At 39.1% G+C, this 13,757-nt stretch overlaps 4 protein-coding genes across 4 annotated transcripts; 1 reads left to right on the top strand and 3 right to left on the bottom strand.

Annotated features, from left to right (window-relative positions):
• LOC110263182 lies at positions 456-3,205 on the bottom strand. The gene is made up of 2 exons (XM_021104084.1): positions 1,160-3,205; positions 456-1,091 (listed from the first exon to the last, which is right to left on the bottom strand). Exons 1-2 carry the CDS (start codon positions 1,520-1,522, stop codon positions 1,035-1,037), a joined length of 420 nt encoding a protein of 139 aa, XP_020959743.1. The 5' UTR covers positions 1,523-3,205; the 3' UTR covers positions 456-1,034.
• LOC110263181 lies at positions 3,898-6,383 on the bottom strand. The gene is made up of 2 exons (XM_021104083.1): positions 4,587-6,383; positions 3,898-4,518 (listed from the first exon to the last, which is right to left on the bottom strand). Exons 1-2 carry the CDS (start codon positions 4,947-4,949, stop codon positions 4,462-4,464), a joined length of 420 nt encoding a protein of 139 aa, XP_020959742.1. The 5' UTR covers positions 4,950-6,383; the 3' UTR covers positions 3,898-4,461.
• LOC107645839 (DNA damage-repair/toleration protein DRT102) lies at positions 6,604-7,962 on the top strand. The gene has a single exon (XM_016349965.2). It carries the CDS (start codon positions 6,776-6,778, stop codon positions 7,694-7,696), a length of 921 nt encoding a protein of 306 aa, XP_016205451.1. The 5' UTR covers positions 6,604-6,775; the 3' UTR covers positions 7,697-7,962.
• Positions 8,560-12,684, bottom strand: LOC107645837. The gene is made up of 6 exons (XM_016349963.2): positions 11,833-12,684; positions 10,939-11,041; positions 10,473-10,528; positions 9,943-10,107; positions 9,071-9,184; positions 8,560-8,984 (listed from the first exon to the last, which is right to left on the bottom strand). The coding sequence occupies exons 1-6, from the start codon at positions 12,475-12,477 to the stop codon at positions 8,892-8,894; spliced, it is 1,176 nt and encodes a 391-aa protein (XP_016205449.1). The 5' UTR covers positions 12,478-12,684; the 3' UTR covers positions 8,560-8,891.

The raw sequence follows: 13,757 nt of genomic DNA, 5'->3' as shown, positions 1-13,757 counted from the left end.
GAGCTGGTGGCTATGAATGCTACCCTCCTGGCTGAGGTCAAGCGAATGGCTGACCTTTTGGAAGCATCCCAAAATGGGAAGTCCAACACGGACAACCCTAAGAGCGCGACCCCAAATGGTACGCGACTTCAAGACTCGAGTTCCCAGGAGGTCACCCCACCAAAAGAAAAACTGACGATAGATAATCCCTTTTCGGAAGAAATCTTCAAGTTCCAAATGCCAAAAAACTTCGTTTTGCCTACAGCGCTCAAGCCATATGAAGGGTTTGGAGATCCCCATGTCCATATTAAAAAGTTTCAATCCATGATGTTCTTTAACGGTGCCTCTGACCCTATACTCTGTCGATCTTTTTCAACCTTTTTAGATGGTCTTACTTTACTTTGATTTTCTAAGATTCCTGCAGGTTCAATCTCTTGCTTCGAAGAATTGGCAAGATCCTTCATTGACCACTTCAAGACCATCAAACAACAATCAATCTATCAATTCATATATTTTTAGAAAACAGCAAAAGTGCAATCAAAATAAGCAACAAAACATGTTGCAATGACATACGAGGTCATAAGTCGTTCTTTACAGAAAATGTTCGCATAAACAAAACTAAAGTCTAACTGTCAAACCCATACAAAATATAAACTAAAATCAAAAGTCATTTATCAACTGCATCTACAGTCTCATCCTAGGCCTCACGCTCAGGTTCATCATCAACCAATTGTCCATTTACCATAATCTTTGTGACATCAAAGCGACTGACATCTAGATCAGGAGCAAACACACCAACTTAACCTATAGCATGGTTAAACCCTGCAGCAAATAATTCCAAACCTTCCTTTTCGAGTTCTCGGATCCGAGACGCCGACTTGCCTTTCTCAACGTCGACTTCCTTTAGCTACTCTTGAAGAGATCGGATCTGTTCTTGCAGAGTACTAACTTCATTCTCCATGTCCTTCATCCTCTTAGTTAGATTGATGATGACCTCATCCCTCTCAGCATTTGACTTCTCAAGCTTGTTAACCTTATCTGCTTCCTTCTTTTCCTCAAACCCCCAGCATCTCAGTGCAGCGACCAACACAGAGTAACCTAGTAGCCATAACCTACAAACAACTCAAGTTCAATTAGCTAATTGAAAAAGGAAACAAATACAAGCGATGAGGAAACTTACTTGCATATATTGCCCAATGATCTCTTTACCAATAGTCCTCAGTAGTTGGACATCTTGGGTGTTTTGCGTAACCCTATATGCCAAGGCGGCAAAGGGAAACTGATCACTCCAAACAGATTCAGCACTACTACCAGAGACAAATCCATGCAAACACATCTGTTTCTTCACACCACTTCTAACCCTAGAACTAAAAACCAAGTTAACACCAAACAGAACCTCAACCGACCCTTCAGGTTCATGGCTTTTTCTTTTTTCACCTCGAGGGTGAGTAGTAAACTGAGCGGCATCAACATTGGACTCCTTAACAACCTTATTCACTGAGACCTCCTTCCCCTCCTTCTTCTTCTCCAAAAATGACCTCATTTTCGCCGAGGATAAACTCGGAACTCTTCCTCCCACGATAAACAGAGTACATCAACATAGGCAACAATGTAACAAACCAAAACAAAACTATCAAATCCCTTACCAATATATCCTTTCAAACCTTCAGGATCATTTTCAAATTTCAAAACGTTGTCAATACGCAAAAGTTTCCCACAAGAGAAACAGTCAACATAATCCAAAAACAGGTCCTCTTCATCAGACCTACTCACTGCTTCCAGAATCTGCATAGGTTCAGGACACCAGTAAAAGGGAAAGTATTCTCCTAATTCTGAATCTAAGAAGAACGGATATTCCGTCTCACGAGAACGAACCTTCGCAAATATCTCTTTGAAACTCTTAAATGATGATTTATATAACATAAAGATGGAGCGACCAGGAAAACTACTTAAGTTTATCCATAGGCCTTTACGGACCCCTTTCGCTTGGAAAAGTGAGAAGAAAATATCCAGTGTAAGAGCAATTTCCAGGAAATGCATTATACACTCAAAAGCACACAGAAACGCCCAAGAATTTGGGTGCAACTGTGATGGAGCACAGTTAAGCTATGTTAACACTGAACACTCAAATTAAGAAAAGGGAAGTTTCACACCCAGTTCAGTAAACAAACCGGTATAAACATAAAAATAAGTCCAATCCCCCCTCTTTTCACAAACCCTGTCCTATGCATTGCAGGAAAACAGCTCGATGCCTATACCAAACCCACCCCGAACCCAGTTCACAGTATTAAAAATACACAAACTCTTTTCACTTTGGAGAAGGGAAGTACGACACTTAACATCCGCATGCACCCATTCGTATAAGTCGTCTTTTACCTTCATTACTTTATCCTCTGGTTTCTTCATGGTGAAAAATTCAGGAAAAACGCAGAAAAGAAATAAAAAAAACTAACCTTTTGTTGTCATCCTCCTAGACTTAGTATATTGTCCCAGCAAAAGTAAACTGAAGAGTGCCAATGTAAAACACTAGCAAGGAAGTAAAACAACCCGACCAAATCTTGGCCATCAGATCAAGAAAACTGTTTAGATAGCCAAAATCCTAGCGGTCATGATTATCTCAAAAAAATACCCCACTATCATTTAATGCAAAACGTGCCTTAGTGGGTTCTAAGGACCATAAACGTACAATAACCATTAAATGTCAACAGTAGCTGTTACCAATGGGTCGGCAGCAATCTAAGTTTGGGGGTTCAGATATAAGTAAAATAGGCGTAACATCGGAGATTCAGACAAAAAAGCTCAACTTGCTTCCGACATTAGCAAGTCAAATTTGGGAGTTGTGATCCGTACCGCACAAATCAGTCCGACATTATACCATACATAAACCAAGTCAAACTCGTTTGCATCAACCAAACAAGATACACGCTATATTTCGATTAAAATCCCAAGATTCACGAAGTCACAATGGCAGCACTCATTCAAGAATAAATAGACTACTACAAGTAACCTAACACACAACAGTTACACACAATCACATCATATACACACAAAGTTCGGATTAGTTGTCATTAATATTATTAATCACAAACTGCCTTTAACATTGGAATTCTTTTGGCAGGTTCTTCACACCGCCCAGACGAGAAAGAAATTATAGTTTAGCACTCAGAAGAAAGACATTATTAGCGCTTTTTTAACTGTCGCCGACCTATATCTCAAAACCAGTTTTAGACGGAAGGAATCACGGTGCAGCACTCAGGAGAAGGATGTTATCAGCGCTCTTCCAGCTGTCACCGATCTATACCTCGGAACCCAGTTCTAGACAGGAAAATTTGGCACTCATCGTGGGGCACAAATTTTTTCAAGTTAACCCCCACATACACTCTACTCTATTATTTTTTGCAGGATCATGACTGACAACGCCGTGCCTCAAACCCCTCTGACTAATGACGAGCTGGTGGCTATGAATGCTACCCTCCTGGCTGAGGTCAAGCGAATGGCTGACCTTTTGGAAGCATCCCAAAATGGGAAGTCCAACACGGACAACCCTAAGAGCGCGACCCCAAATGGTACGCGACTTCAAGACTCGAGTTCCCAGGAGGTCACCCCACCAAAAGAAAAACTGACGATAGATAATCCCTTTTCGGAAGAAATCTTCAAGTTCCAAATGCCAAAAAACTTCGTTTTGCCTACAGCGCTCAAGCCATATGAAGGGTTTGGAGATCCCCATGTCCATATTAAAAAGTTTCAATCCATGATGTTCTTTAACGGTGCCTCTGACCCTATACTCTGTCGATCTTTTTCAACCTTTTTAGATGGTCTTACTTTACTTTGATTTTCTAAGATTCCTGCAGGTTCAATCTCTTGCTTCGAAGAATTGGCAAGATCCTTCATTGACCACTTCAAGACCATCAAACAACAATCAATCTATCAATTCATATATTTTTAGAAAACAGCAAAAGTGCAATCAAAATAAGCAACAAAACATGTTGCAATGACATACGAGGTCATAAGTCGTTCTTTACAGAAAATGTTCGCATAAACAAAACTAAAGTCTAACTGTCAAACCCATACAAAATATAAACTAAAATCAAAAGTCATTTATCAACTGCATCTACAGTCTCATCCTAGGCCTCACGCTCAGGTTCATCATCAACCAATTGTCCATTTACCATAATCTTTGTGACATCAAAGCGACTGACATCTAGATCAGGAGCAAACACACCAACTTAACCTATAGCATGGTTAAACCCTGCAGCAAATAATTCCAAACCTTCCTTTTCGAGTTCTCGGATCCGAGACGCCGACTTGCCTTTCTCAACGTCGACTTCCTTTAGCTACTCTTGAAGAGATCGGATCTGTTCTTGCAGAGTACTAACTTCATTCTCCATGTCCTTCATCCTCTTAGTTAGATTGATGATGACCTCATCCCTCTCAGCATTTGACTTCTCAAGCTTGTTAACCTTATCTGCTTCCTTCTTTTCCTCAAACCCCCAGCATCTCAGTGCAGCGACCAACACAGAGTAACCTAGTAGCCATAACCTACAAACAACTCAAGTTCAATTAGCTAATTGAAAAAGGAAACAAATACAAGCGATGAGGAAACTTACTTGCATATATTGCCCAATGATCTCTTTACCAATAGTCCTCAGTAGTTGGACATCTTGGGTGTTTTGCGTAACCCTATATGCCAAGGCGGCAAAGGGAAACTGATCACTCCAAACAGATTCAGCACTACTACCAGAGACAAATCCATGCAAACACATCTGTTTCTTCACACCACTTCTAACCCTAGAACTAAAAACCAAGTTAACACCAAACAGAACCTCAACCGACCCTTCAGGTTCATGGCTTTTTCTTTTTTCACCTCGAGGGTGAGTAGTAAACTGAGCGGCATCAACATTGGACTCCTTAACAACCTTATTCACTGAGACCTCCTTCCCCTCCTTCTTCTTCTCCAAAAATGACCTCATTTTCGCCGAGGATAAACTCGGAACTCTTCCTCCCACGATAAACAGAGTACATCAACATAGGCAACAATGTAACAAACCAAAACAAAACTATCAAATCCCTTACCAATATATCCTTTCAAACCTTCAGGATCATTTTCAAATTTCAAAACGTTGTCAATACGCAAAAGTTTCCCACAAGAGAAACAGTCAACATAATCCAAAAACAGGTCCTCTTCATCAGACCTACTCACTGCTTCCAGAATCTGCATAGGTTCAGGACACCAGTAAAAGGGAAAGTATTCTCCTAATTCTGAATCTAAGAAGAACGGATATTCCGTCTCACGAGAACGAACCTTCGCAAATATCTCTTTGAAACTCTTAAATGATGATTTATATAACATAAAGATGGAGCGACCAGGAAAACTACTTAAGTTTATCCATAGGCCTTTACGGACCCCTTTCGCTTGGAAAAGTGAGAAGAAAATATCCAGTGTAAGAGCAATTTCCAGGAAATGCATTATACACTCAAAAGCACACAGAAACGCCCAAGAATTTGGGTGCAACTGTGATGGAGCACAGTTAAGCTATGTTAACACTGAACACTCAAATTAAGAAAAGGGAAGTTTCACACCCAGTTCAGTAAACAAACCGGTATAAACATAAAAATAAGTCCAATCCCCCCTCTTTTCACAAACCCTGTCCTATGCATTGCAGGAAAACAGCTCGATGCCTATACCAAACCCACCCCGAACCCAGTTCACAGTATTAAAAATACACAAACTCTTTTCACTTTGGAGAAGGGAAGTACGACACTTAACATCCGCATGCACCCATTCGTATAAGTCGTCTTTTACCTTCATTACTTTATCCTCTGGTTTCTTCATGGTGAAAAATTCAGGAAAAACGCAGAAAAGAAATAAAAAAAACTAACCTTTTGTTGTCATCCTCCTAGACTTAGTATATTGTCCCAGCAAAAGTAAACTGAAGAGTGCCAATGTAAAACACTAGCAAGGAAGTAAAACAACCCGACCAAATCTTGGCCATCAGATCAAGAAAACTGTTTAGATAGCCAAAATCCTAGCGGTCATGATTATCTCAAAAAAATACCCCACTATCATTTAATGCAAAACGTGCCTTAGTGGGTTCTAAGGACCATAAACGTACAATAACCATTAAATGTCAACAGTAGCTGTTACCAATGGGTCGGCAGCAATCTAAGTTTGGGGGTTCAGATATAAGTAAAATAGGCGTAACATCGGAGATTCAGACAAAAAAGCTCAACTTGCTTCCGACATTAGCAAGTCAAATTTGGGAGTTGTGATCCGTACCGCACAAATCAGTCCGACATTATACCATACATAAACCAAGTCAAACTCGTTTGCATCAACCAAACAAGATACACGCTATATTTCGATTAAAATCCCAAGATTCACGAAGTCACAATGGCAGCACTCATTCAAGAGACTACTAACTACTACAAGTAACCTAACACACAACAGTTACACACAATCACATCATATACACACAAAGTTCGGATTAGTTGTCATTAAAATCACAAACCACAAACTGCCTTTAACATTGGAATTCTTTTGGCAGGTTCTTCACACCGCCCAGACGAGAAAGAAATTATAGTTTAGCACTCAGAAGAAAGACATTATTAGATCGAAATTAAATTTTTATTTTATTTATTTAAAAAAAATCCAAAAGAATAACCACGGAGGAAAATATCAAAATAATCTTCAATTAATTAGGACGATAATAAGACCAGGTTCGGTCCCCTCTTCGTTACTTACTAATCTGTGACTGAGTGAAGGAATCACTGAGCATAGTTCAGTCTCCACCACCCAATGGCAGCAGACGGCACCGCCACCGCCACTCGCCCAGTCAAAATCATCGCTGGCGCTGATGACTTCGGCACGCCTCTCAAAGACGCTCTAGTCTCCCACCTCCGCTCCCGTAACATTGAAGTCGAAGATCTCGGAACTTCCTCTTACTACTCCGCCGGAGCCGAGGTCGGCCGCCTCGTCTCCGAATCCTCCTCATCCTCGGCCGTCGATGTCCGCGGTCTCGTAGCGTGCGGCACCGGCGCCGGCGTCTCCATCTTCGCCAACAAATTCCCTGGTGTGTTTGCCGCAACATGTCTCACCCCTGCCGACGCGATCAACGCCCGATCCATCAACAACTCCAACGTCCTTGCGGTCTCCGGAAAGTCCACTACACCGGAATCCGCCATTGAGATCGTCGAGACGTGGCTCAAAACTCCGTTCAAGTCCCCTTGCCCGGCAAACGACAACAAACCTTGGCCGGAGGAGATCCAGTCGTTCCTGGACAACTCGCTCAAGGAAATGCCGGAAATCGGGAAAACTGGAACGGTGCAGGACACGTGCGCGGTTTGTTGTCTGGTGAAGAATCGGGAACTGAATCCGATCGATATAATTCCGGGCGGGTCGATGAAGATCCTGAGGGAGAGTCCGACGTCAGCGTTCGTTAGGTTCAAGGCGGGAAGCGTGGAGCCGGCGCACCACCACACATTCGGGCATGACCTGGTGGTGATTGAAGGGAAGAAGAGCGTTTGGAATCTGACGAAGGAGGAGAGATACGATCTGACGGTTGGGGATTACCTGTTCACTCCAGCCGGTGATGTTCATCGGGTTAAGTATTATGAGGACACCGAGTTCTTCATCAAGTGGGATGGCCACTGGGATATGTTCTTTGATGAGGATCTTGAGACTGCTAAGAACGCCATTGAGAAGGAGTTAGCCAAGTGAAATTAAATTCACACTTCAAGTTGCTCTTTGCTGTGGATGATGATGTATCATGTATGTATTAGTGTTTATATGGATTACATGAACTTTTGTATGAATAATCTGTCGAGTGGTATGGATTTTATCTTTGCAGGGATGTTGATGTTGAATCCTTTACTAAGGTTCATGAATTCATTGTGTGTGTGTTTGATCCCAAATTCGTATCCTTTCCTTTATTCTCTGTTTACCCATTCTCTGGGGTTATCGCCAATAAATTACTCGTCTTGATATAACGAGAAATTGCGTTTAATTTAATGTAAACTTTATAGTAGCAGAACACATACCCAAGGAACGCTCCCTTTGCCTTGTCAATTTTGAGTTGTATTGTGCTGATTTGTGCAATTAGATAGTGATTGGTGATATCTTATGCACACATCACACTTAATTAACTCTTCTTTAAAGCAAAGCGAAGATATGAAAATCAAAATGAATGGCAAATCGAAGCTTATATAGCTGAAACATCCAATTTATGTGTGCCAAGTAAAATCAGTGCTAGACTGCTAGGAAATGGACGCTATTGATGTCTTTCAATCAAAAATAAAAGGGGGCAAATTTTTTCTGAGTTCAAAGAGCCTACTTGATAAGGCCTTCTAACAATGCTCTCAATAGATGAGATTATATACTTTGTCTTCATTAGTGCGTGGATCAGACATTAACTTGCTTAATAACGCCTCATTGTAATCATTCTCGTCAAAAAATCCCTTAAAATTTCATGCACAAAAGCCTGTGTAGTTTCCGTGTAGAAAAAGGCTATTTATAAAGAATATGTTCCAACAGCATACACGACCAAATCCGGGAAGAGATCACCGAATTTAAGAGCAGAGCAGTTTCAAGACAAAAAGAAAAGACATTATTTTCGATTCAGATGAATAGGTGATGAAATAATTCTCTATAAATAGTGTATATATTCTTTAGAATTGATCCTACTGGTAATTTGTACAACTAATAACATCAAATTGTAAGATTGAACCTTTTCATTGTGACAGTCCGGCATTACTTACATTGGTTGCAGCTAGAAGAATACACACCTTGCAGATTGAGTAGAAAGACAATATAAGTTCATAACATTGATCTTTATGCATAATTACCGTCAATGATACTCAATCCACAAATTCTGCTCGTAATCCCATTGCTCGCACATATGCAAGCAGATCAGAATTCACAAAGGTCGCAACAGTGGGTAATCTTCAAGTAACTCCCGTTCTGATAGGGTGTCATTTTCATTCTGTGGGGTCCATAACACCTCAACTGCCTGTATACAACCATATAATTATATCATGTTAAAGAACATATTAATGAAATCTGTAAAGGATACTATCAAAATATCTTAGCTCTTACTAATAATTTGCTAGATGGAATCGATCCAAGTTTTTGTAAAGCTTCCTTCAAGTCTTTACCACCATTGATGGTAGGAAGTTTATGTTCTCCTTCAGCAGCTGCCAAAATTGTTATCTGTGGTATATAAGCAAATGGGTTAGCAAAAAGACATAAGAACTGACCCCATGGAGCTTCAGCCTTCCTAGTTTAGAGAAACACTAGAGGGAAAAGTTGCAACCAGATGACACCTATATACACTCAAAATGTAAACGTTAAAACAAATTGTTTCTTTATCTTCTCTTTCCTTTTCCATAAACAGAAATGCAGAGCTTCCGACACCAACTGAGCTAGCCTCAGTTGCCCACTTCCGTTCCTATTGAATGAAGGTGAGATGTAAGCCAATTAATGTAGACCGATATCATTTACAAGAAAGAGACACTATGATTAAAAAGTGAGATCAGTAACCACCAAAGCTGGGGACAACATGAAGGAATCATTAGTCATTACAACCACACAATTATCAAGAGAGGTAAAGGAAGAACCAAAGTTTCAACTCTCAACTAGAACTTACAGTCTATAGTCGTTCTTAATGCATATGTTACAGTAAGAAGCAATTAAAACATCATAATTATCCAACAAGTGGTGACCCGTGACCACACTGAAGTATGCCATGTTTACCACCAAACACCACCATAGAACCAGTGGTTTCTAAAAAACACCAATGAAAATAATTTAAGTCGTTACAATATGGTTTGATTATGCTGCCTTGGTTTCAAAATTATTTAGTAACAGAAATAAAGAACAGTAAAATGCATCAAATTAACTGCTTTGTATGCTGCAATACAAAATTTTGAATCACAAATTAAGCAACTAGTTATGAAAGTAAATGTTACCACTATGTACTCATTGCTAAAACCATTTGCTCTCTGGCTTCTTGAGCTTTGCCTTTTTATGTTATTCACATTGACAAGTGTCTCTTCATCAAATTTTCCTCGTTCTTCAATTGAAAGTTGATTGAAACGTTTCTCCCCATCTTCTATACCCCGCTTTACATCCACCTGCAGTTGTGTAAGGAAATCTATGTTAAAATCAGTTGCAGTTTGGTCTACTGCTACTGCAACAGATGTTCAAGCTTCAAGCTAAGATCAATTTTGGGTATAATTGAACACGAGTAAGGTTGAAAAGGATTTTTTAGGGGGTTGTATGATGAGATCAAAAAATAAATAATTTATTAAGTGAAAAAATAATGTACTCCGAAAGGTATTAGATCAATACAATCAACTCAACACGCATGTGGAGACCCCCAAAAAAACATCTCTTTTATGCTAAAAAAAGGTAGCACAACTAACAGAACAATAGAACTTAGTTGTTTGCATTAATATCAAGATAGCAATGCAGTATATTAGACATAAAAGTCACTTACAGCTGAGTATGCTGAAATACAGTAATCAGGATGTCGAAGCAAAGCTAGAGTGGTCTCTGTAAAGAAAATCAGATAGAAAAGTACATTAGAATAGAAAGATCATATAGCCATCTTGATGTATGTTACACCACATAACAAACGCAGAAAGATGATCAGAGAGTCACCATAAGGTACATTACATATGAAATCATAGGAGTGACCCAAATTTTGAAATAGTTACGGATTTAGCAAAGTTCATAATCATAAGTTCTAGTGCTAAGAAGAGGGGAAACTAAAATTATATAACACTCGTTTTCACTAAAATAAGCCATCAATCCTTTGTCAGAGCATATTTCTTTGAAAAACAATATATACAAGATACTAATCATGTTCACATGATAGGTAAACCAGATATACCATAATCACCTGTGCTACAAAACAAATAAAACACAAGTGACGAAAAAAATCCCATATTAAGGAGCCTCACCTGTCAATACAAAACGCAAACCTTCAGGAGTTGATGTATCAGCAACTTCTGCAATCCTATTCAAATCCCTCTGAAGCGTGCGACCCATCCCCAACAATCCAACCTGAAGGAACAACTCCTCCATTAATATTTACCAAAGATTTAAGAATCATTAATGAAATCACACTTCAAGAGAAAGCTGACAAACAAGCATTGTCAGATACTAATTCAAATAACAGTCTTTCACGCACACACTTTGGTTGAGAAATCCAAAAACTAGCCTAAATCAAAGAAAAATTTCAACTATCAATTATCAAACGTCAAGACATAAGTAGGAGAGTAATATTTTAGATCTAATCTACTTATGAACACAGTTCGTGTATTCCAATTAATTTAACCTGAGCAGTATCGCCTATCAAGGGGGAAATATAAAACTCTTAGTACTATTTTCTTTTTTCACCCATTCATACTAATCAAGTTGAGACGTAGCTTAAGAGAAACAAGTGGCAAACCATTTGAACGAATCATTCGCCAAGGAAAATCACTTATACCAATACCTACAATCAACTAAGTAAGCAACAATAAACCAAAGTGCCAATAATTAATCTCACATAAAATGAATAATCCTTGGACAAAACAACTCTTTATAGAGTCAATTACAAAAGGCAAACCACTTCAGCCATACACACACGACCCTTTGGGTTCAGAAATCTAAACCAACAATGTAACGATGCATTGGTAAGAGATAATAAGCAAACTCCCAAGCCTAAGCCTATATCAAGTCATACTTTCCATTGGCAGAAAAAACAAGAAGCAATGTTATATTATTATCCATGGCAATGCCAGCAAAAGAAAACAAAACGAAAGCGCCAACACTTTGTGTTCACGTAATTCATGTGAGCAACTTGACCAAACCTGAAGCTTGAGCACGGTCATTTTCTCAGCTGCGGTGAGTACACTACCCTCTGACCGTTCGGAAAGAAATCCAGAGACCAAAATGAAGGCAACGAAACCAGCAAATATGAGGAACAAGCTAGAGCCTGCACCCACCCCAACGGCGGGTCCAACGTAAATCCCGCCACCGCCAAAACCGAAGGGAGAAGGTGCGTAATAGGGCGCAGAGTAAGAGAAGCCCGGCGTAGGTGCCGAAGTTCTAGGCACAGAGTAACTTCTCGACGATGAAGAAGAAGAAGAAGAACGTGAAGAGAAGGAAGAACCACCTATTCGACCCCCAGATGCGGCCAAAGCAGAAGCGTTGGGGTCGTACATTAGAAGCAGCCCCATCAACACGGCGGCTATGGCGGGTTTCCGCAACGCGGTCAAGGTGTTTGATAAAGTGTCTAAGAGAACATCGAAAGGAGATTTGGAGGAGGAGGTGTTTTGGTTGTGGTTGTGATTGTGATTTGGGGAGAAGAAACATTTGAGGGTGTATGAGGGAGAGTGTGGGGGTTTGGTGTAGAGGATTGGAGAGAGCTTAGGGGGTTTAGTGAGGAAGCTGGTGCGGTGATTCCATTTGAAGGAGGTGACGGGACTGGCTTCGAGTATGAGAGTTGTGGGCATGGTTATGGATTGTTGGCCTCTATTGAAGTGAATTAATGGATCGTTTTATTGTTTCTGAAGATGATTAAGAAATGGAAAGGAGGTTTGGAGAAAGACGGTTATGTGAATGGGATGGAGGAGGGAGAAGTGGGGGCGTTATTCGGCCAGCTAGGCAGTAATGGGCCATGCCTTCTGAGCCTCATCTTATCATTCATTCATTCTCCAGATTTCCTAAAATCTTTGTCATTATCAATTATCAACTTATACTCTCTTTCTAGTTCACCCCATGACCCTAGAAAAAATAATTCTAACAATTTTTTTAATTATTAGTAGCTAAAATTGATATCTTAAAATAAAAATCAAGGAATTTACTATTTTAAGAGGTTGCATTGTTATATTTTGGGCGAAAATAAGAGTTTATTTCTGTTTAACTGGAAATTAATTTGATTAGATTAAGTGATTAACTATTATCCAACAACAAAATGTGAGTTAAAAAAAAACATAAACCACTACCCCACCTTTGACCTGAAAGAAAAAATTGTTTTAGCAACATTGAACATATCTGCTAAATCCTATCGTGTTGTTAGGATATGAAATTCCAATTATTGTACCTAACATGTTTGAGGCTTTGAGCACAAAATAAGAACAAAGCATTATGGTATGTGAGTCTTCTTTCTATTATCTTTTTCAATTTTTTTTTTGGTATTTTTTGTATTCTTTATGCGTTTTCTATTTGTGATCGAACCAACATTTGATTGTACAAATAATCGAAGATCCTTAACCCTCATTCTTTCCTTTTCTTCTTCTTATAGGTCTACTTTTTCTATTTGGATATGAAAAATGATTATTGTTTTTACTACATATATTTTTTTAAGGTAATTTATCAAAATAAATAATTTAACTTTTTTTACAAAACGAATACTAAAATTTATTTTTTTTATAAATCATGTAAACCGTGATAGGGAATCTACGGTTTATAAATGAACGTAAATCCGCGATAAAAGTGTTGCGGTTTGTGTATAAATTGCAAACGTACATAAACTGTTATACCTGTACAGCGGTATATGTTGATATACAAAATGGCTAAATTCCGCGATTTTTGTGTACATATGTTTTTTTGCTCCCAATTAAACATTTTTCCAACCTAGACCTTTAAATTTAGCATAGTTTTCACCAGCTTCAGTGTTTCACCCATATCTGACATCTTATTGTGGAAAGAGAGAAGGGAATTGTTAAGAACAGGTTTAGATTTCGTTTTTTATTTTATTTTTTTAAAATAATTTTATTTTCAATTTTTTACA

The sequence above is a fragment of the Arachis ipaensis genome, chromosome B06 (genome assembly GCF_000816755.2).
Source record: "Arachis ipaensis cultivar K30076 chromosome B06, Araip1.1, whole genome shotgun sequence".
Lineage (NCBI taxonomy): Eukaryota > Viridiplantae > Streptophyta > Magnoliopsida > Fabales > Fabaceae > Arachis > Arachis ipaensis.
This window is presented reverse-complemented; position numbering and strand designations above follow the sequence as displayed.